At 38.8% G+C, this 24130-nt stretch overlaps 1 protein-coding gene across 2 annotated transcripts in view; it reads right to left on the reverse strand.

Annotated features, from left to right (window-relative positions):
• VPS50 (VPS50 subunit of EARP/GARPII complex) overlaps positions 1–24130 on the reverse strand; it is a 99281-nt gene that overhangs the window by 69403 nt on the left and 5748 nt on the right. For both annotated transcript variants that reach the window (XM_052802102.1, XM_052802112.1), the window contains exons 3-10: positions 18436–18558; positions 17752–17823; positions 13059–13112; positions 9731–9801; positions 9191–9308; positions 9069–9104; positions 5876–5958; positions 862–904 (exon numbers count right to left, since the gene is read on the reverse strand). In XM_052802102.1, coding sequence (XP_052658062.1) covers positions 862–904; positions 5876–5958; positions 9069–9104; positions 9191–9308; positions 9731–9801; positions 13059–13112; positions 17752–17823; positions 18436–18558 — 600 coding nt within the window. The remainder of the gene's footprint in view (positions 1–861; positions 905–5875; positions 5959–9068; positions 9105–9190; positions 9309–9730; positions 9802–13058; positions 13113–17751; positions 17824–18435; positions 18559–24130) is intronic.

Here is a 24130-nt window from a genome sequence, read left to right on the forward strand (position 1 = left end):
GTTCTAATTGTACAGGGAATTGCATAACAAGGTACGATCATACATGCACTAAAGAGCACATGAACAGATGCGTAGAGAACTGCTGGGCTAGCTAATTCAGTTTACTGCTATGCATTACATGTACAGGCATTACATGCATTACACATACATTATACATATCTACATTACTTGACTTCTTACAAAAACTTGCCAAGTTCCAGCTCAAAATTACCTAGTAAAGGAGTTAAAAGAACACCTATTGTTCATGAACCTTTTTTTGCCACCAATTTCCAGCAAGACACTTACCATTTTATATTCATTTGCTTTTGCAATACTATCCACCAATTTAAACTGACCTTAGTCACATCTTTCCCAGCTATTCAAGTCTTACTTCCTACGGCTTAGCACTGGCCCTATCCAGCAGGGCTGACCTCTAAAATTTCCACTGAAACTGTGATCTTTTGTGTAGCTTATCCAAACCTATTGGCGTGATGCTAATTTACTTTTCACAACTATTTAGGAATCGTCTTAAGAATTCACAGCAGTTCATGGACTGAAAACCACCATACATCTTCTTCATACAGGGAGCATACCTTCGCTCCAGTACTTCAAATCTTATGTGCCTATTTTATTTGACTGCTCTACCACTTAAAGTGGGCACAATTCGTGAGCTGGGCTCATAAGTTTGATAACATACTATAGAGCATTTAGGTTGATTGCAGCACAAAAGTCTACGTGAATAGCAATGACTATAGCATTCCAAAGACAGTATTTGAAAGAAATGTGGATGTTCTGTAATTGCTAATAACATTGTATTAGAAAGCTCTAGTACCTAGAGGTTAAATACTAACATGTACTAAACATCAGTATATTAATTCTTACCTCTATTTGTTCCAAGGTGTCTTGCAGTTTTGAATTCAACTCACTATTAATGAAAGAAAAAAGGTTAAAATAAAACTACTGTTCATATTAACATTTCACACCAAGTTTCTCATTTCCAAAAAAAAGATTTGCCTGCTACTGAGCCACAATATAGTAATTTATCATAAATCATTAACCTGCTGTTACTGTGTCAGACTAGCATCACCACACTACTGTTATTACTGAAAGGCACTTACTGCAGGCATTTGCAGTATTCCTAACACTTCAAATTAAAATATCTGTTGCAGCAGCATGTTTTCCTAGGTTTATAATGCAACAGTGTTAAGAGGGTCCAGACAAGACCCCATCCTGCTAGGATTCAGCCAAGCATTCAAAGACATTCCCAACCCCCAAGGAACTCATGCTCCAAATGTTTTGATTTGGCACTGTGGTCTACAGCAGAACATATCCGGAAAGGTCAGGGCTGTCAAGTCTTTGCAAACTATGGTATAGTAACTTCTATTTGTTGCTCAGGAACCCCTTACATAAACACTATAGGAAAAAAAGAACTTAAGCTTACACAACTCAGAAAATCTTTTTAAGACCATCATTTCACTTCTCTGAGCTATATTTGGTATAGAAAGATTAACAAAAATAGCTACCATAAGAGAAACTATTTAGGACAAAGAAAGGCACAACTGCTCCTTTCCAACAATCAGCTTTAAAAATTTCAGAACACCAGCCAGAAAAATAAGACACAAAATACGACCACTATCTTTTTGTTTGGAAGGGTTGAAGCAACCAAGAAATAGGCAGGATATTCTCTTCAAGCGTGGAAAGCAGTTTTCATGGGATAATCACCATAACTGATTTTAGACAACTTCCTTCCGTGCTCTGAATCTTTTCCTAAGGGAAAAGATCATGTTAACTACCAAAAAATAGATTCTAGCTCCCCTACCCAGTTCTCTCCACTTAAATGATATGCCCATCACCCCTCTTTTTTTGGTTCTGTTAGATAACCTATATACAACACCTTCCAAAGAAAGGTTTAAATCAAAAAAACTGCATCAGAAAGAGCTGGCATTAAACACTAAATAGAGCAGCCAGTATTTCTTTGTTGTTCCTCCACATGCAACAAGCCTTCAAACAGAAAAGCCTCCATAACAATTTCATGTTACTACAACTCCTGCTGGAGTTTATGAGCATTTCCTGTTACTCCAGTTCTTTTAGCTAGCAAGCAGACATTAGAACAAGACTAAAAACCTTGCTCTGTGCACAGAATCACTCCTTCTTTCCATCTTTAGAACTAGGTACAGCATAGACCATCATCCCCTGTGTATAAACACATAGTTGGCTTACATGTTGAAATTAACTGGTCTAAAATATAGAAGCTGCTGACATTAGCAAAAAATGATGCAACGCAGAGGTAGTCTCTGCACAGACTGAACAAATTAAGCAATTGTACTGCTTTAAGTTCTATGAAAATTTACAAAGCCCCTAACGGTAGCAGGTAACATATAAACACAAGACTATGATTCCTTTCAAACAAATGTCATGAACATGCTGCTGCTAATCTAGCATTTCTTTACCTTTTCTAATTAAATTAAAAATACACATGGATTTTTCACCTCAGCCAGGCAACTTGCTCACACACATGAAGAACTTGCAATGTAGGGTTGAAAAACTTCCTGGGTTGCAGAAACCATTTCTTGATTATTGCAGGCAATCACATTTGACTAATTTCATCTGTACACCAGCATAGATCCTCATGAAAACTAGCTCCTTATTTCCACTATTCTTAATGCCAGGCAAGCCTCAGCTTGCAATCACCTGGTGACACAGGAGGCTTGGGCAGCTCTGGGACCTGAGCCCTCATGTCACAGTTCCCAGCAAATGCCCCAGGATCTGGGCCATTCCAGAACAGTGTATATTTCTTTTCTTCTGGAAGAGCAGGATGGGGACAAATTAAAAAGACCTTGTTCCACAGGAAACACAACCAAGGTAAAACTGCCACGTGTTTCTTACCCGTGCCATTTAGTGCAACTCCTGTGACAGCATTGTCTTCCCCTTCCAGCGAGGGCCCAAGCACCAATTTTAAATACACACATTCATAGTTTATTTATTCAACCAAGCTATGATATATGGATGTGTTTGCAAGAATACAGCCTACATTTATGCTGACTAATTCAGGAAAAGAAGGTGCAATCACAAAATTTCATAAGAAAAGTAACTTTGATCAAGTATTGAAGTGAAAATGTAGAAATGCAGTGTCCAGCTAAATCTGTATGTATTTTCTAAGCCAGAATTATAAAGGTAGTGCTTGGACATAATGGCTACATGACTATTATGAAAGCCCATTTACCATAATTCAGAATTTAATTCAAGGCATTCATTTCATTAATAAAACACATATTAGGAGTCTTTTTTTTTGCATCCCCATCCATAAAAATCTAAATTAGAGCATTTTTAGAAGGCACATTACTGCAATATAACAGAAGTAACATTTCAACCCAAATGCAATAGACAGAGTCATCCCATTATCTGACACTACATTTTCCCTCAGGTTTTTCAAGAGAGTGTACTCACATCAGAACTGATCAACAAGCAGAAGGCGAAAGACTTTGATTTCTATTTTTAAACAAAAATGAATCACATAATGCAAGCATTCCCTAGGAAGACAATGGTGAACAAAAATAATAGACATCCATCCTATTATTTCAAAGGAGGATGAGCAGCCACTCTTAAAACCAAAGAAGTCTTAGCAGAGAAGCTGACGTGCTTGCCTCTTCAGATTATGTATACACCAAAATAAAAAAATTGTATGCTTCATAGAAAGGTTTAAATCCCCTGCTGTTTAAGAGCTACACCTAATTCCTACCACCATCTAGCAAGAAAAATGTGAAGAATGATTGTACAAAGGAAGGCACTGATTTTGTCATGTGGACAGTGGACAATCAAAGGGATACTGTGAAAATTTCATGGTAAGATAGAGAGGTGATGCCTCATATAAGAACGCTGTAAGTGCTAGCATGTGTCTGTTTTCTTGACTAACTGTTTTTTCTGCAGTCCTTAACAGAAATACAAAAGATCTATTTATTCATTCAGCCCAATCCCCTGCTAGTGAGACATTATTCCATACAATACATATTCTCTCAGACTTCAGCAAGTAAAACTGTGCACAGAGACTGAAATGTTTGCACTAGGGCTGGGATTTGCAGCTAAAATGTCCTTTTGCTCTCACAATGCAAACAAACAAGCTCAAAAAACTCTCTCGGAATAAAGAAGCTGTGCTGATTTTTTCTGTCATCATCCTTTCTTTCAAGAATCTGTCTTCCTGGATGGAAGGATATCCTTTTGAGTGCAACAACAAAGTAAATCCTCACAGCTGTTTGTCACATATCTTGTCAGTATGCTATCAGATTTAAAACAGTATGACTTTTGCAGTTAAATATTCCAAATGGCAAAAACATGAACTGTTACTTTAAGTTCCAAATTTTGCTATACTGGACATAGTGTAGTGGAGATAAACTTTGAAGCTGCAATAAAAGCTTGAAGTAATTCAACATTATACAGAAACTTTCATATCATTTACACAAAAGAGAATTTACGTCAAAGAAACTGTGTAATTTAACCTAAACCTTGAAAGAGGAAGGTTTTCCAGATGAGCACTGTAAGACTCTAAGAAATCAAGCTGCCTTTTCAAGCTGAATAAATGTTGCCGATTTCTCCAGAAGAAAAAAAATGCAGGAGATAAGATTAATGTTTGGAGCCACAGAGCATCTGAAAGAGCAATAAATACTAAGGAGAGCATACTGAACAGTATAGATGGGACACAGGTATGGAAGACTGCAAGACCCATCTCTACAGAAGGTAGAGTCAAGCACAGCAAAAGTTGTTCCGGAGTCATATTGCTTCTAAACAACTGAATTGTCCAGGACTGAGGGAAATGACAGTCATTTTTCCTCATTCAAATAAATATAGTTTTCATTTACTACTACATAAGGAAGGGATTCAAAATTTTAATATATGTAGGCGAATGTTGGCTGTACAGTCAATTTATATACACACACAAGTTTTACGGAACTAAAAAGAAAGCAAAAAAGCAGCCCTGAAACGTGACTTCAAAATAGAGAGGGACTTATTTCCAGGTACAGCTTCTAACTTCACACATTTTTTGGTGCATCTTCAGATCCTGAAAAAACTATACCTCAAAAGCAGATCCTAAACTGAAATTGAGGATTATAGGTAATTACTCTGAAGTTGCAACAAAGCATACATTTAGAGGACAGCGGGAGGCAAAGCATGTGTTTTCATAGATTTTGGCCCTTCTAAGTCAGAGACCATTCTGACAGGAGATCAAACAATGTCAGAATTTTACCCACAAATTTAAAAGTCTAATTAAAAATAACAGAAAATCTAATGATCTTAGTGGATGAAACACCAAAATTCACTTCATTTTACTCCTTTATTGTCATATCTATTATGACTTTGAACTTAATGTTTACCCAATTCTTTTTTTTTTTTTTCCTTTCTAAAAAGCAATGGAAACATCAAGTGTTTCTAAACTAGGAAATGCAGATATTCGAATTAGTTCCACTTCTGAAAGCAATTTCTCCATGACAGCATGAAGCTCTCCACTTGCTAATTTCATTACCAAGAAATCAGGGTAAGTTATCCTCCACAAGCCGTCTTGCTGTAGGTAAATTAATTCCAGAATATAAACTTGCTTATTAAAAAATTAGCTCAGGTATCTCTAGGCTGCAGGTTGTAGCACAGTTATAATTCAGTCTTAGTTGAAACTTTACCTGCCAACATATTACAACAGTTGCAAAACAATGACATAGTTCAAACATAGATTATATAGGGAGGGGGAAACTACTGAGCATGCTTATGCTTTTATAAATGCCTCAATTTCTAAGCAGAAAATTAAATTTCAATCAAAGCTGCTTTAGAGAATGAGAATTAATGATCACTGTTTTATACCATTTACAAGTAAAATCATACAGAAGCTGAAATCTGCACAATGTCACCCTACCTTATACAACTGTAGTGTTTGAAAGTGCTGGCAGCTTTCTGGCATTCCAAGCACAGCTGAATAGCTCCTGGATAGTCCTCTTCCTTAGGATAAAATACAATGGAAAGCTAATTTGGCTTTTGAAGCAATCACTGCAACACCCAGTTTTTGCTTGCATGCTTACATATAAACATTAAGAACAAAATATTTTGCCTCTTACATCTATACAGTAAAGTTAAAGGAAATGAGTGAGGGTCTATTGCAGAACTTAACTTGCAAGCAGTTTAGAATTAGAAACAGACAACGTTAGCAACATCTGAAAACACTATGTATTACATTACCTTATGCAAATGACTTGGTTTTTTTCCTTATGAATTCATATAAAACATGTCAGAAAGTTTTTATTACAAAACAACTAATATCTTCCCAGTTAACTTTCAAACCTCTGTTAATACAGTATGATCTATTCATGAGCAAGGAAAGAGGTAAGTTCAGGTACTGGCAGGCTGTTACCATAGTTTACAAAACCTAAGAAGAGACAAGGGAGACACTCCAACATTATGCCCAAATAAACACTATTTAATGTGACACATTCTATAGCTAATTAGAAATTTAAATTAAAGACAACTGGCTCATACAAAGCCCCAGGACAATAAGAACATACTTTAGGAAAAAAATATGGAAATATTGTCCTGATTTATAGGAAGAATATCAAATAGGTAGACAGATCCATCAGGAAGTATATGAAGATGCCAGGACAAAATGAAAACAAAAACATACACACAAAAATGTAAAACCCCAGGATCTTGCCAACAGAACATGGGCAGTGCCTTGGGTATAACTACTATTTTTTTTATTCTATTAGATATGTGGCCAGAAAGGCTCTTGGAGGAAGAAAAACCCTCTTTAATGGCTAAGAGCTTCCCTTTTCTGTCCTAATTACATCCGTTACATTACGTGCTTCAGAGAGCTCAAATGCAAACCTATTAGTGGAATTTCAAAGTCATTGATTGAAGAGTAAAAATGCAAGGGCAATTTATATTCAGCTATTATCATAAAGGAGTTTCTGAAATGAAATTGGTTTTAACAGCAGCATTCTAATGCAGATCAAGTTTAGCTAAAAAAACAAAAACCCCCACATACATTATCCATTAGATGAAAACAGAACAGTACATTGGTCTATAATGATTGCTGCATTTACAGCTCTTTGCATCTTTCTCCATTGGAAACCTGGTACTTGCTCCATTAAGTCTAACAGAGCTCAAATCAGAAAGCCTGCTTGCATAACATACATTACTAATATATTCCACATGCAGCTCACCTCTGTAAGTTATTATAGCTTCATGTCTGGTCTTTTTTTAATTGGGAACCCTATCTAAATATTCCTCTGTGAATGGCCACTAATAGCTCTCATGCATATTCCAAGCTACTAACTTCTTGGAGTAAAGACAATAAATTGGCCAATAACTGGGATACCTTATTGGGAGCAGACACTGAGTGCAGCTCTAAAACTGCACTTAGCCAGGAAGGGCAGTTCTGGCCCTTAACATTTAAAAATCACTGGCAAATTATGATAATCAGACATTAGGGTCTGTGCGTGAACGCAACACCCACACCTCTGTCTCAAGACAACTTCTACCAGTAGACAGCGAAGAGCTGATTTCCTGTGCAAAAAAAATACAGCACAGAAATTAAAAGCTAATCATTTGTCCTGGTTTCAGCTGGGACAGAATTAATTTTCTTTCTAGGAACTGGTATAGTGCTATGGTTTGGATTTAGTATGAGAAGAATGTTGATAACACACTGATGGTTTCAGTTGTTGCTAAGTAGTCTTTATACCAAGTCAAGGATTTTTCAGCTTCTCATGTCCCGCCAGCAAGAAGGCTGGAGGGGCACAAGAAGTTGGGAGGGGACACAGCCAGGGCAGCTGACCCAAAGTGGCCAAAGGGATATTCCATACCATGTGATGTCATGTCCAGTATATAAACTGGGGGGAGTTGCCTGGGGTGGTGGGGCAGACCGCTGCTCGGGAACTAACTGGGCATCGGCCAGCAAGTGGTGAGCAATTGCATTGCGCATCACTTGTTTTGTATATTCCAATTCTGTTGTTGTTGTTGTTGTTATTATTTTCTTCTTTCTGTCCCATTAAACTGTCTTTATCTCAACCCACAAGTTTTACTTTTTTTCCCCGATTCTCTCCCCCATCCCACTGGGTGGGTGGGGGGGAAGTGAGTGAGCAGCTGCATCATGCCTAGTTGCTGGCAGGGCTTAAACTACAACATCATTGTATAGGGCTTACTGAGCAGAAGGCAATGTGTATGTAGCCTGTAAATTAATACATTCTTGCTTGGTAAAGAATGTGTGCTGAGACAAGGTGTATTACCCAAGATGGAATTAAACTCAGAGAATCTTAAGAGTTACAATTATTAAAACTCAATTTCCAAATTTAGTAACTAGAGATTATCATAAAGACATTCCATCCAGTATTAGCTGTAAATATTTGGCAAACTATCAAGTCAAAATTGTTACATGATTAAAACATAGTTGTCAATAAAATCCTGAAGCTGTCTTTCATACAATTAATCACCTTAAGACAAGATCTTATTTTTGCTCCGTGCAGTATCTACTGCATTATTAGGCAGTATATATATTGTATCAGTAGCATTTTCAGTGTCATGGCCTGCATGCTGCAATGTTTTCTACAACTGACTATTAAAAAACCAACCCACTGAATAAGGACAGAAGCTACTGCACTTACAAATAAAATACTAAGTGGGGAGCCCATACATAAATTTGTACAATAATATACCAGTAGAAGTACTTTATCCAGACCCAGCATATCAACAGTCAGCTAAATCTCACCTTCTTTTTTCTTCCAAATATCAAGCTAAGGCCAGAGAAGAAGTATAAGTTGAGGGTAGGGAGGGGAGTGAAGACTCCACAGCACTCTTACTGAACTAACTCAAGCCTTGGTGCCCAGATCTAAAGGCAGGAGTAAGTCTTTGACAGAAAATACTCCCTCCCCAGTACAGGGGCTATCTAATTTGATATGAAGTGTTTCTCACATTTGAAAAAAGAATAAAAATATAATTTCATCACATGCACATACCCATAGCCTGTTTGCAAGAGGAGGGAAAGAAGGGACAAAACTAAGATGACTGACAAAAGTAGACTTAGAATAGCTTCAAATTATAATAGTCTGGCTGGGACTTACCTCCAACATCTCACTCAAACGCACATCAGTTCTTTGCTAAAAAAAATAAAAAAACCAACAGTGATAACTACACAGAAATGAAGAAAAATATTTTGCCACTGAACAAAAACAACTGTACATACCAGTGTTTTTATTGTTCTCAGAGACTTTAGCAGTCCAATAAGCAACTGCCGTTTCCTTTGATTTGCAAGAAGCCCCAAACTAGTTTGTGTAAAGCCTTCCTTTGCTATATTCAGGTGTCTGCAAAAGTTAAAAATGAACATAATCTTTGATGATATGTAAAATAAAACTTACTTCTAATTCTAACATGTCCCTCAAAATACATGCTAGAAAATAAGACTGTCAGCACCGTTAGGGAAATCCAGAAATTAAGATGATACCAACACACTACTAAGAACGTAGGTTTTCCCTTCTCCAGAACTTGTCTGTGGATCAATAGTGTACCTCAAAAGGTTCCTGTTTTAAAGAGAACTCCCAATTGAAGTGAGAGCTGCAAGAGAGAAAGCTGCTGGTATTTGTTTCAGTATCTTTAACTACTATTGCTAATTCCATTAAGCACATAAATAGGAAATATCATCAGCAAGCAAACTTCCTGGGTCTACAGATTTCTTCCTAAATATTTTCCCACCCTTTCAATCTCTGCCTTTATTTAAGCAAGATACCTTCTTCCATTCGTGCAAATAACAGCTGCTAACTGAAGGCCAGTCTGCAATGATGTAACACGTTCAAGTTCCTACAGAGAGACAACAGGTTAAATAAATATACAAGTTAAAGTCATGCTACACACGAGTGAAGACTAGTGATTAGTAGCTTTCTCCTGAGATGTTATTATGACTTTGTAGAGTTACTTTATATATTATTTGTTTCATCATTTTATATATGCTAAGTGCTTGAATGTAACATTAATATAGAACTATCCTTTAAAATACAAATTTATTTTGAAGGAAGATACTTGAAATCCATTTTCATTGCAGTGGGACCCTCTACATTTATATACTGTACATTTAGCCTAGGAATCTCTATACCACTAATGCACCACAGCAGAATGATCAGTCCTTCAGGGACAGAAGCACAGGGTTTAATTTGCATTAATATGACAGAGAGCAGCAAAACAAAGAAACAAACAAAAGTTTCACACGGCATTTTCTTGTTTAGAAGCACTTGTGTTCTACAATTTAATAGATGTCACTTCATAATGAACGTTAACTGTATCCTGTTGAATTTCAGCTGAAAACTCTTCAGCACAGGTGACCTGAATTTAGCTTGATTTTGACTTAGTGAAGTACGTAGCACAATCTGAACTCCTTTAAAAAAATAAAATTTTTAATATACCTATTAGGATTTCTTCTGTTAAGAACAGCACTGCAGAAAAGTGAATGCTGTCCCCACGCTACAGAAAAAAAACCCACAACTTTTCTTTTTTTTAAATAGTACTCATAATTTCAAAATGTATCAAGTGCTTTCCATGGGGAAAAGGGAGATCTTCACTTTGAAAACTAAGGTAATTCTAGAGATATGACAAGCAAAAACAAGTTTAAAGTTTAGTTCAGTTTAAGATTGGCTCCTGGTCAGTCTCCAAAGATACAAGTAATTCTAACAAATCACTGAGCTGCACCTTTCACCAAAAACAGTTCCTCCTTTACGTTACCAACGTTGCTTTTGGAAAAATAACAGCTTAGTTGCTGATATGCGTAGTATCTTAAGAAACCAAATTCAAAGATTACTTTCCTGAGTACCTACTTCTCACTAAAAACATATCTTGCAAATGTCAGAGCTATTCAAAAGGCCATTGTTCCCTTTTTCATGAGGAAACACATAAAATAAGGAGCGACTCCATTCCAGTCTTGCCTCTTGCAAAGAATCTGTAAAATCTCTCCTTTGAACGTGGATGGAGAGGCATGGGGAGAGAGCGCAGCCTAACGGTCCTCAGAGAGGGAGTCTTCCGTCCAGCATTTAGGGCTGAACACATTTTTTCTCTTCTCAAAGACAATCTTCCACCCATTGGTTGTTCCTAAAGCATGCCTTTCCTTCTAAGGAGAAGGGAAAACTATAAATCCTTTGCCTTGTGTCTGTGCCATGCCGCTCTCAGCCCATAGTAGTGCCTGTTAGACCAGTACATCATACTAGGAATGGGGTGCAAACCATGATTTCCCCACACTTTCCTTTGCACGGTGTCCAGGAGACAAAGAGTCAACTCCATTTTTTGCTTCTTCTAATGACCTGTTACCGTCACTGGACACTAAACTGGAGCTGCCATTACCGAAGTACCCACAGCACATCAGGAGATTCATTTCATGAGTCAGTGGGAAAGTGAGTCCTATGATGCCCACCAGAAATCTCTGGTAAGTAAGTCTACTGACAAGAATAACTCTGTGCAAGCCTGTGCCCTTAAGTAACACTGAAGGATTATTGACTTAATCAGGCAAATATACATTTGAGAAACGTTTTTAAAAGATTCTTACTGGCATGATGGATTTTTAACTGTCCCTTTGGAACATCTGAAAGAACGTCTTGGTATAAAACATGTGCACCTCACTAAGATGTTGCTGGGATAAGAATATTAACATTACACAGCAAAACGCAAGAAGCACATTCTCCACAGTACTATTATGCATTGAGAGGTGGTTTCCAAAGTGAAGCTGCTGGATTCAGAAAAAGCAGCACTCAATCAACAACATAAATTCCAAACATGCACAACAGCAAAACTATACCAGAAGGATTTGATACCGTACAATTACCCTTTCTGTCCCGCTCTACACTATCTTATGAGGACTCAACCACTGTAGCACTTACCCAGCCTCCTTCTGCAACAGCCACCCACCTGACCCCTCTAACTAAAACTGAAATAATATTACCCTTACAGCTATTGCAGGAGATGATGCAACCAATGCTCACACACAACCCCCCCGCCCATTTTTCTTCAAACAGCAGCACTCCTCCTTCTACCCAGCAAAATGCCAGAGCACAGATGGGACACTCACAAGGTCACTAAGGCTAGATGTGCAGGCCATGAGCACAAGCGAGCAGAAGAGGAAGTTGTGCCGTCTGGATGAAAGGGGAAGGTAATTCCAGCTCCATGATACCTACTGTGGGTTAACACCCAGGAGGTTCAAGCCCTAGCCTGCAGCAACAGCGTATACCAGCTGAGAAGCAGGAGGCAAGGAAGAGAGGGACCTAAGAGGAGGAATGTTAACCACTGGTATGACAATGCTTTTGCAAGGTGCTGTACACACACAGAATTATCCAGCACAGGATAACTCTCAGACTACTTTGGTAACAATCCCAAGTTTTCACTTTGCAGAATTCTCACTGTCATTTCCTGGAAAGGTCAGATAAAATCAGGCAGAGCTGACCAAATGTATCGGGGCATTATTAAAAATAAATGGGTAGAAAAAACCCACCTTCTCTTTAGAGAATCATTATGACAGCTGTTCCAATTATGTTTTGGGAGCAATGAGAAAAACTGTGCCAATATTCTACTGCAAGCAGCTAAAGTAGTTTTGCTTTGTTTTATTCTCAGACATCTTTGACATGTTGAGGTTCTACTTCCAGCTCAGTCTTCTCTTGGATGCTTTCTTGTCACGACTGCCTGAGATTAGTGGCAGGTCTCTGGTTAAGTGCTCTTTCAAAAGGTCATTGCTGTTTTCTCTTACGGAAAAAGATCTGAAACTATTCCTAACACAGGCACTAAAGAAACTCCTGTTCAAGTCCATTACAGGTATTAGTCAAACCTGTGAATTTATATTTTCAGAAAGCCTTCTTAAAATGGTCATATGCCAAAGCCTTTATCATCCTAAGGGCCTACAGCTCAATACACCCTTCATTCTTTACAGGTAACAGGTTTAGCATACATAGACAGCTAGTTCCAACCAGGCACTAGCATCTCTACTAACAAATTACTACTTTTAATGCCCAATGAAACAAGTGCAGCATTATAACACCACAAAATGGAGTCATTTACTCTTAAAAAGTGACTGTTGGTTGTCTTACCTGAACATATGCAGGCTGTTTTTCAAGAATCAAGTCTGCAACTTTCTTAGACACCTTAAAAAGAAGAATATTACATGGGATACATAGCAATCTCAATTAAGGCCATCCCTATGCTAAAGTTCTAGAAGTTTGTGATTCCGTATCATTTAGTTCTGTAGTTTTCCAATTTATTAATAAATATGCCACAAAAAGGTAAAAAATCCTAAAAATGACAATCGGCTTTCCTTAGGAGCAAGAAAAGAAAAATGTTTACAGTTCCATCTAGGAATTAGTGGGCATTTTTAAATTAATCCCTTACCTCTCTGCTTGTTAAGGAACACACTAGAATAGAAAATAGAAATAATATGGGACACTGCAAGTGTTTACATTCTGCTTATGCTACTGCTAGAGTACAAATTTAAGTTAACCATCTACTGTGGAGATCTAAGAAAGCCATAAGGACACCTACCTTTCAGACTGATATTGTGTTAAATAAAATCCATGTCAAAATGAATATTCACCCTGTGCGCATTATACGCTTTCTTTAGCACACAGAACATGCATATTTTAAAATTTTCTCCATTGTTCTGAATGAAAAGTGGTGGAATGCTACTGAGAGCTGCTGTCTCTACTGAATTTAAAAATGGGATTTCTTCCTTGATCAGTCTCTTGTGCACACACAAGCTTTTAAAAAAAATCCAACACTAACAGTCATATAAATGTAAGCTTGACACTAGTGTGTTTTGTTTCATTTTTCAGCAGGGACTACAAATATTTAAGAAGAAAGTTTCAAACATGACAACGAAATTATTGGTATTGCTCTATATTCTTGGGGAACAATACTCCCAGAAATGAGAATAAAATAAAACTGGCTATGATAGCCAGCCAGCCCACAATGCGCTACTGGGGAAGAGAGATGAGGAGATTTTTATGTATCTGACTGCTTAGTCAAACATAGCATGAAGTTGCGATCTTCAACCAACATTCCTGTAATAAACTTACAGTAGCTCCACCAGGTCAGTTCCCATCCTCTGGAAAAGCACCTGCACACAAATGGTCTTCAAAGTACCCTGATATCATCAGCTGACAATCTGGACAAGGGGCTTACAACTAGCTATGCTTTCCTCCTTCCATATTAAAAAAAGGCCAAAAATCACAAAACAATTTTAAAACCTCTTAGTTGTTCTGTAAATAATAAAGATTTCTTCTGCAGGACAGCAAAAGAACCACTCCAGAGCAGAGTGGGGGCAGGAAAGGATGTTATCAGGCCAAACGCTACACAAGCCTACATGACCTTGGGGCTCTAAAGAAGTTTTGTTCACTGCACAGTCTGTATGCTGTGAAATTTTTACCTCCCTTTTCCAACCTGTTCTTCCCACTAGTGCTGTACCTGTAAAAGATTTAGGACGGGGATATACCTGCTAGTCACACATTGCACTAGTACAAGTCTAAAAGTTTGATTCTTCACTGTTAAAGGGATTCATCAAGCAGTACACAGGAATAAAAGATGCATTTCATTTTCAGTTTTTACACTTGTGCTGGTTTTGGCTGGGATAGAGTTAATTTTCTCCATAGTAGCTAGCATGGGGCTATGTTTTGGATTTGTGCTGAAAACAATGTGGATAATACAGAGATGTTTTCGTTACTGCTGAGCAGTGCTTACACAGAGTCAAGGCCTTTTCTGCCCATCACACCACCCCACCAGCGAGTGGGCTCGGGGTGCACACGAAGTTGGGAGGGGACACAGCCGGGACAGCTGACCCCAACTGACCCAAGGGATATTCCAGACCATATGACATCATGCTCATGGTGGCTCATAAAGCTGGGGGAAGAAGAAGGAAGGGGAGGATGTTCAGAGTGATGGCGTTTGTCTTCCCAAGTAACTGTTATGTGTGATGGAGCCCTGCTTTCCTGGAGATGGCTGAGCACCTGCAGGCCAATGGGAAGTAGTGAATGAATTCCTTGTTTTGCTTTGCTTGCGTGTGCGGCTTGTGCTTTACCTATTAAACTGTCTTTATCTCAACCCATGAGTATTCTCACTTTTACTCTTCCAATTCTCTCCCCCATCCCACCAGGGAGGGGGCCGGGGCAGGGGTGCAGAGTGAGCAAGCAGCTGTGTGGTACTTAGTTGTTGGCTGGGGTTAAACCACGGCAGCACTGCTTTTGTTTGTTTTGCAAGTTCTCAGTTACCCTTGACTAATAACAACCTCAACACTGTCAAGCATCTGCCACAGCCATATGGGTTTTTTTCTTTCCCTTAACTTAGTGATACTACTATTCTGAGCTTCCAAGCTTTCCTTTCATTTGGATGAGCGATATTATCCCAGGTTAATTCCATTCATTTCCAAATTGTCCCACCCCTTTTGGCACCTTCCATACAATTGTGTGATTCTTAACTTTTGGTATCCAGAATTGCAATTGCTAGCAATGAATGTGACTGCAGTTATCAATGCATGCAAACAACAATGTTCTTTTAGAGGACCAAACAATTTTCTCTTCCCTCATCACATCAGGAAAAAAATATTTCATCTCCTCAAGAAAAAAAAGATACAGCTGAGGATATCAGTAAACTAATTAAAATGAAGTCAAACAGACATAGAACAAAAAAGCCTCCTAATTCAAATTGTCTGTACCAAGTTGATTAGACAAATTAAAGCTATGATACACATACTAAAGAAGTCTTGAGTGAGTTGAAATCCATCCAATGGAATGGAAAACTGTAATGGGAATCCTACAGAAAATACGGAGTCTACAGTGACCCCAAAACCAAAGGCATGACCAAGATCAGCTGTGCAAAAGCAGATAGTAACAGTCAGCGAAAAGTGGAAGATCAGAGCTCTATCACCTATAATTCAGTCATTTGAGTGCTTTGTGTTACCAAAATTTAGAAGCTGGAATTATCTCTGAACCACTATTGTAAATTCCTATGCCAACTATAGATACAGGCACTGAAGTGAAAAAGGCAGCATCTATTCTTTTTCAAAAGCAGAGGTATTGTGTGATCTGTCAACAGACTTCATGAGTCCTCTATCTAATAATATATTCACAATCAGCATTAAAATATTTTGGGGGCTGAACTAACAACGTACAACATTCTGCAGTACAGTCTTGCATGAAGGACACTAACGTCCTTTGAGACAGCAATCTAAATGATACATCACAAGATAAATGGACAATAAGTGAGATAGGAGAAGAAAACATGCAACAGCCTCTCACACTCACCTGGAGATATGACACAAGGACATGATATACAGCACACAAGAAATTTTAGCAACTTGGCACATGCCCAGGGAAGAAAATAAATCCAAGCAACAATTCCTTCCTATAGCAGAATCAGTTAGACTAGATTAAGGAAGACACAAGAAAGGCCCAATCCCAACTGGGGAGGGGTGTTGGGGGAAGAATTGGACACGTTTGTTGTCCAAAGTTTTGGCTTTCAGAGTTTTTGTTTGTTTTCTAAAAGAAAGACACATCTGGCCACATTCACTGGAAACCTTGTGCTCAGTTCTCAACCCTATTATTCATTAGCTTCCTGCACTTTCCAGTTCTCATGTTTCAGCAGCAGCCATGCACCGAGACTACTCCCCCAGCTGCAGCCAGTTCCCATCATGCAGGCAGAATGGCCAAGACACTGACAACAGGTATTAGGATTATCCAGCATATCTCAGTGAAGTTGTCTCTCAGTCTCGAGTGTATGTCCTTGCAAAACTAGGTCACCATCAGATGTCCTCTTACTTTAAAAAACAAAACAACAACAACAACAAAAACCCAAAACCAAACAAAAAAAAACCCACAAAACCAAAAACCGCCACCCACTTTCAACTTCTTCCCTTATACCTCTTGGTGAGAAACATGGAATAATCATTTGCTCAACTTCTCACTAATACTTTACAAAATTTCATAGGTTTATTCTGGCAAAAGCAGTCTTAGGCAGAAAGAACTTTTTCTCTATGTATTGTTAATGACCCAATATTCTCCTTCTATACATTTCATTCATTCAAAGACATGAATTAGGATTATTACTGTTATCTTACTTGCAGGTACTCTCCAAATGCCACAGTTACTACATTCATTTCCTGTACCATATTATTCATATTTAAAAGAGCAATGAATCAATAATTAATGTATGAATAGAAAATAAAAAAGCCTGAAAGGTAACAAGTACCTTTCAGAAGCTGCAATTCTGTTTTCCCCCGTAAATTATAGTTATTACTCTTGTTTACATTTCATTTGTTTCATTATGTAATAACTCTGTACCAGTATTCACTAGAAACCCTTGTTGACGACTAACAAATTGGCAATGAAAAAGAAAATAGCAACTCTAAGGAAAGAGTTTTTAAAACATTTTATGTTTTATGTTGCCAGAAATACCTCAAAAAAAAGAGATACTACTGCACTATTCAGCACTGTGTTGAACATTACTTTTCTTGCAATACACAGGAAAAGCTGAACATTCAGAAAATCACATTTCTAAAGAAACAGCACATTTGCTCCTTGTTACAGTATTTATCGCCAAGATTTACTTCCATGATTTCACATGATTATATGATTTACTGATATGATTTTCCACTATAAAAGCACACAAAATAATATTAAAAGAAAAATGCTTAATATCTAATGTTTAAGAAATCAAAACTTTTTCAGTTACACTTCTGGCTAGACTTATAGGTAATACAACAAATTGCCTGAGGGTAGAGGAAACAACTTTACTTACAGCAGCTTGCTGTTGTTTTAATTTGTCTCTGTACTCTTCCAGTTCTTGAAGACTAAGTACTGGAGGAAGCCTCTGCATGTAAACAACAAATTAAATTCAGTGAGAAATTAAAGGATGTTAAATACACATGTAATATTAACTAACCAATCAATTCCATTAAAGAAACATTGTTATTGCTTCTGCAATCTAATTTGCAGAATTAATCCACTATTTCAAATGATGGATACTGAAATAAATCAGTGTTAAAATAAACAATGTGTTATCATAATTACAACATATAATATCGTAATTACCTCAAAGTTACCTTATTTTAAGCCATATATGTATACCCACAACCCCCCTAATCATTGAAATTCTGATGTCTCAGTCAGTTTGCTAAAAAAATACCCAAAATACAGAACAGATTTCTTTTTTTCCTCCAACTGTTTTGGCTTTTTCACTGTAGTTTAAATTATGAAGTGCGTGTTAGCACAACTGATACTAATTCTACCATGTTAAAAGAAAGACTCTGTACCAATACTATATGCTAGAAGCTCTACAACCGCAAGATGAGGTGGGAGGGTACAGTTTTGTATTAATGCAAAATATAAGAAACAAAACGAAAAATAGTTCATTGAAACAAGCATACTTTTGACCCTCATTTTTTGTTATATTACTGTCTTTTCTTTTAAGAAGAGAGCTTACCTCTAACTCATACTTCACAATATCAAAGGAATCATTGGAAAAATAAACTTCTTCAATGCTGTTAATTATTTCTTGCTGAGCTTGAGGATCAGTTGGTTCTTCACGTAGTTCTCTGAGCTCCTCCTTCACAAAAAAAAAACGATTTCCATGATCTAATATCACATCCTAACAAGAACAATGTTTTACCATAACAAACACTTTTCAAAAGCCATTTACAACATTAATATAAGAAGCAATGGCAAAGAATAGAAAGATCAGTGCACTGCAACTTGTTCTTCCCATTACAAACAGTAAGATATTTAAAAATTCTCAAAGAACATAGTGCAGACTCCAGTGTTGCAGATCACTTAAACACTTCTTCATCAATACATTTATGGCACAAATGCATGTTGAGTCCACAGTTTTTTCCTCCTGAAGTTTAGAAATTCTCATAATAAACTAAATTGGCAGGTTATTTCTCCAGAAGCAAAAAAACCCACAAAAACATAACAAATAAAACCCCAATTTTTTAAACCAGAAGAACCATCTTTGTAAACCTAAGGTAGACAGTGTCACTACAAACGTGTAACTTTTCAGTTCAGCCCTCAGAATTCACTGCAATAAAAGCCATGCCTTTAAATACTTGAATTTTTTACAGGCAAAACCAGAACAGATCTGCCTTCTTTGCACAAAATTAACAGATTTCAGATTTTTCTCTGACTAGCAGGGTGGTCTAAGCAGAGATGTGCTGTCAGCTTTCTGAAAGCTAGTATTCAAGAGGTGAGCATCCACCTCTCCTTGCTGTCACGATCTCCCCTGGAAGGTCTTCTCAACAACCCAGCTGCTTCCACTGGTTGCAACAAACCAAGGACTGAGCCTGAGCCTCGTCTTCCCCTCTTATACTGGACATTTCAACTAACACTAGCCCTCTCCTGGAGGCTGTTCCCCCCAAAGGAATGAAAATCTTTTATCAGAGACTCAAAAGGGAGAAATGCCAGGATATTCTTTCACCAAAAATCAATATAAAATGGATCAAATTGCTTGATATTGGAATTTAACCCTGGTAAAGCGATCCAGCAGACTGAGTGTCCCGTAAAGACCCCAAGCTTCCCAACAATGCCGAGTTGTTACAGTGGGACAAGATGCTGGTATTTTCATCACCAAGAGCTCAAGGGCTTATTTCACCGGCTAGAGGCATCAGATTTTAGATTTATTGACTAAACAACCACTAACTTGCTTATTTTGTACATCAATTGAAATAAGGTCAATGCGTACACATTATGCGGCAAAGCGACATTTTCAATACAAAGCAAGGTTCTGTTTCTCTATGGAATTAGAGGTAGCCAAGGGGTGACGAGTGAAGAGTTTGGAAAAGCATCAGAAGGAGCCACTGCTCCTCTAAAATACCTCTCGCAGGAAAAAGGAAAAAAAAAGGGGGGGGGTGGCGAAAAGCAATGGCTCCGATACAGAGAACACCGGATTTCAACCGGATTTCGTGTCCCCGAGCGGCGGGAACCCCTCGGTGACACGAACGGGCACAACCGAGGCCAAAGGAGAGGGCGGCCGACTCGCCGCCCCGCCCCAGGCCGGTCTGTCCCCGGCCGCGGCCCACTGGCGCCGGGCGGTGCTTGGGCGCCACCCGCTGGAGCGCGGGCGAAGACGCAGCTGGAAGGCGGCTTCGAGCCGAGGTGGGGCAGAGGGTGACCCGGAGAAAAGCCGTGGAGGAGCCACCGTCTTCCTCTCCCGTGAGGCCGCCAGCGCCTCAGATCTCCGCACAGGGACCGGCTGAAAACGCCTGATTTAGTCACTGCCGCCAGCGCTTCCCGGCGGCGGCCGGCTGCCGTGCAGCGAGACGGCGAAACCTGCCTCGCCCCGCGGGGTGAAGGCAGCGACCTTGCCTCCCAACCACAGACGGGCCCGGCAGGAGGCTGTGCCAGGGAAGGCACGGACCAAGGGAGTGCACCAACAGACGTGAGAGAAATCAGAAAACAATACGCAGAAGCAACAGTACGACAAGAATACATAACAAAAACAAAGCGGAACGATGCTTCTCTTCAGACAAACTCTTAAAACCGGGTTTTGAGCACGGTCCCGCTCTTAGTGAGCACACGTCCGCGACGCCACAAGCCACAGCAGCGCCTTGCTGGGGCGAAGGCAAAGGCTGGGTTGGTTAGCTAGGTGGCGGTGACAGCAGGTGGTACCAAGACTACAAGTTTGCAGGCAGCCGGCAGGGAAGAGCCTGCGGCACCACACCGGCACCGGAGAGACAGGCAGGGCTCCTGGCAGGCAGAGCTCCAGGCAGGCAGAGCCGTCCCTTCAGCCCCAGCCACACAATACACCCGGCGGCGACACCTTTCCACCTCACGTTTCAGCTTTACTAAGGGCAGGAGAAACAGAGGAGAGGAGGGCAGGTTACGAGGGATGAGAATGAAAAGATTCTTGAAAAATAGTCCCTTCAGAGTCTGTTTCAATTTTTTAATCTATGGTTTTGAAGTTGCCATCACGTGAGGGTGCACGCATTGGCAGAAGACACACATATTCAGATTCAGTGGCATACTGCTCTTGCAATAATTTAATTTATAAAGCAATGAATCTGTTATCTAACCATGTGTATTCCTGCCCTTTAAAACAAACAAAAAATTATTTCCCTCTGGACTCCCTAACAAATAGCAGCTTTATGGTGTACATCCCTCTATAAATTAGCTTAACATCTTACAGTACATTAAGTATTAGCTATATGAAACTAAAATTAAAAATTATCCAAGGCAGGTAACAGGATCAGCTTAATTTGTCCACCGAACCATTGCAAATGGAATCATCTAATTTATCATCTGATACTTGGCTACAAGTTCCTGCACGGTTTGTTGAAAGAAGAAAAACTAAACCCAAGAAAAAATCTTTAGGATCGTTTGAATTTCTAGACTATTGATATCTTGTCATGTTGGTGAAATGATACGTCAATGCCGTATGTCAATGGTGACTGACATCCCCCAAAGACGTATTAAGAAAGCCATCGTGGACACATATTCTGGATTTAGTGCCACATAATAATAAATTGGGAGGGTTGTTTTTAATACTAGCATTTCAATGAAACCTAATCAATGGCCTTTTTGTCTTTGTAGAAGACCACAGTTTTCAACACAAAAATAAAAGTGATGTTGATATGGCTAGGAAAATTACTAGGAAACAATTTTATCCTGTCTCAGAAAGATCGTTCATCTTGGTGTTTCTTGCCAAAACACTACCTAGGGAAATATTTATTAAATGGACAGGGTTTTTCTTTATCTTGTTCATTCTTTCTAGAAAAACAGTCTAGTGGGAACAACTCTTCAGGATAAACTTCAGCTCCCATATAAATTACACTACCTGCGACCAGACTTTACGCCATGATAAACTGCAGCTTCCAGTACATCATGCTCCACTAGTTTCAAATAACTAACATGCTCAAGGCCAATCTATTCACTCACCACTGAAGGAAGCGAACGTCCTTGGCTAAAGTTTATTTGCTGATATTCGATTTTCCTCATCCCTTCAATTAGAGATACATACGTACTATAAACATATGAAGCCCATAGTTTCAGGGGCCTCAGGGAAGGCCAGACTGAGCACTGTGGAGCTAGTACTCACACACTTTGCAGAGGTAGAGAGAGAAGTTCTATTAAATTCCTCAAGGCACTTTTCCACCTCGAAACTTTTCTAACTATTGCCACTCAAATATCTGCCTTTAAAAAGAAAAAGTCAACATTAAAACACACTTGTCAGGAAATTTTATGTAAATTTTATGTAAATTCAGCAATTCCGAGTGCTATTCTGAATAGAAAAACCTATAAAAAATTGGGACGGAGGGAATCATACGATGATAATCACACAGAGAACTCCACTATTGCTAAACTGAATGAATTAGCTACAGAGGAGATCAGGAAGAGCAGCACATTGGCAAGCTGGGCCCCGTAGTAGTCATTTCAATCCATCTGCCCAGGTTAATGCACACATTCAGCAGCAGGAACGCTCCAAGCAGTAATGGGCCAACACAGCCATCTAAAATGCTGTTTCATGGGCTACTCATTTTTCCGAAGTTTTCTTCAGCAAGAGACTTCACCTTCTACATAAAACTTGCTTCACTTGTGATGCCAAATGTGCAAATTTTTTTTGCCAGTACTTTCATGGAAAGACAATTTATCCTGTCAAACATACTTCCTTTCAGGTTACAATTACTGCAACCCTAAGCAGCAGGTCTCTCTTTCATAATGCCACCTAAATAGATCAGTGAAAGACAGTTTCTGGGGAGAGAACAAAAAAAGAAAAAAAAAAAACAAAACACCACCCAACTCTATCTGTCTGACAGCTTTGCGTACTTGAATAAGTGATTGCTAAATAAATCCACACACTACACACTTCTCGCATCATTTTGCCTTCCTGTTCTACGGAAATAAAAGTTTATAGGTCTAGGAGCCTGTGGCAATTCCTTGAAATACATTTCAAAAGAGTCATTTCATTGCAGACTCATCTGAAATGCAGTTCAGCAAGTTTTAGATGACTTACCCAGCTATTTCCCAAGTGCGTCACACTCCCACTCTCCTTGTATTCTACACTGTCTCTAACACCAAAACCAATATTGCTCTGTCGAATGACGCATTACTGGTAGACCATTGAAGCAAACACCTTCTGCATTCCAGTCACCATCAACCAAAAGACTTGGGAAGCAAAGACACTGAAAAAAGTTAACTGACACTACTCGGAGAAAAAAAAGAAATCTAAAAAGTTTCTAATCTAATTAGAGCTGAAGGTCAGCAATAGCCTATGCACCTCTACACAGAGAGTGCCAGGGGCCAAGTCTGCACTGTACTCATTTGGATACAGCTTCCCTCTTTGTCATGAGCCAAAAACACACCAGTGAACATGTTGTCGATTTATATCCCTCCATTCTGAACTTGGATCACACCTATGTTAAAAGCTAATCCTAAATACCAGAATGAGGGCCCTGCTCAAGATTCAATCAGCAGATACATTGTAACATCCTACCACCAAGAAATAAATAATGCCTAGAAGTATTTTTTAATATATATACACCCACAATCTTTTATCTATATAAAAAGATATATTTATATATTACAGTTATACATACATTATGAGACATCCATATCTATAAACTCACCTCAACATTTTTTTTTCCCTTTTTTCCCCCCCCAGCTAATCCACAGCTAGGGAAGGTAGTCCCACGGGGAAGTTCGTGGTATTCCCTTATCTTTCACATGAAATGCCCAGAACCTTCTTTTGATCTTTCTTTCTTCAGTACGTATACAGTGTACTTATTAAAATGCCCTCACTCTACCAAAACAAACATTGCGCTATGAAAACAATTCTCCTGGTGGAGAGAACAACAAAGCCTGATCCATAGAACAGATACTAGTCACACCACTGCTTAATGCACTCCTGAAAAGCACTCAGCTACTGTTGGGGAAATAGAAACCCACACAGACTAAAGCGTTAAAAAATAGACATTCAGTGTGGTTTACCACCATAAGCCACGAAGTCAACTAATATTTGTATATTGCGTATGAGCTGATTATCATCAAGATAAATATAATCTAATTCAACATGAACTCATTATTAACCCCACACACTTGAATTCAAGTGTACAAAATACCTGTCTCACCCTTTTGTGACAGAATCTACTAAACAAAACTGTTACCAACTTGGGAAACAACAAAGCTGA

The sequence above is a fragment of the Harpia harpyja genome, chromosome 1, assembly GCF_026419915.1.
Source record: "Harpia harpyja isolate bHarHar1 chromosome 1, bHarHar1 primary haplotype, whole genome shotgun sequence".
In the NCBI taxonomy this organism is placed as follows: domain Eukaryota; kingdom Metazoa; phylum Chordata; class Aves; order Accipitriformes; family Accipitridae; genus Harpia; species Harpia harpyja.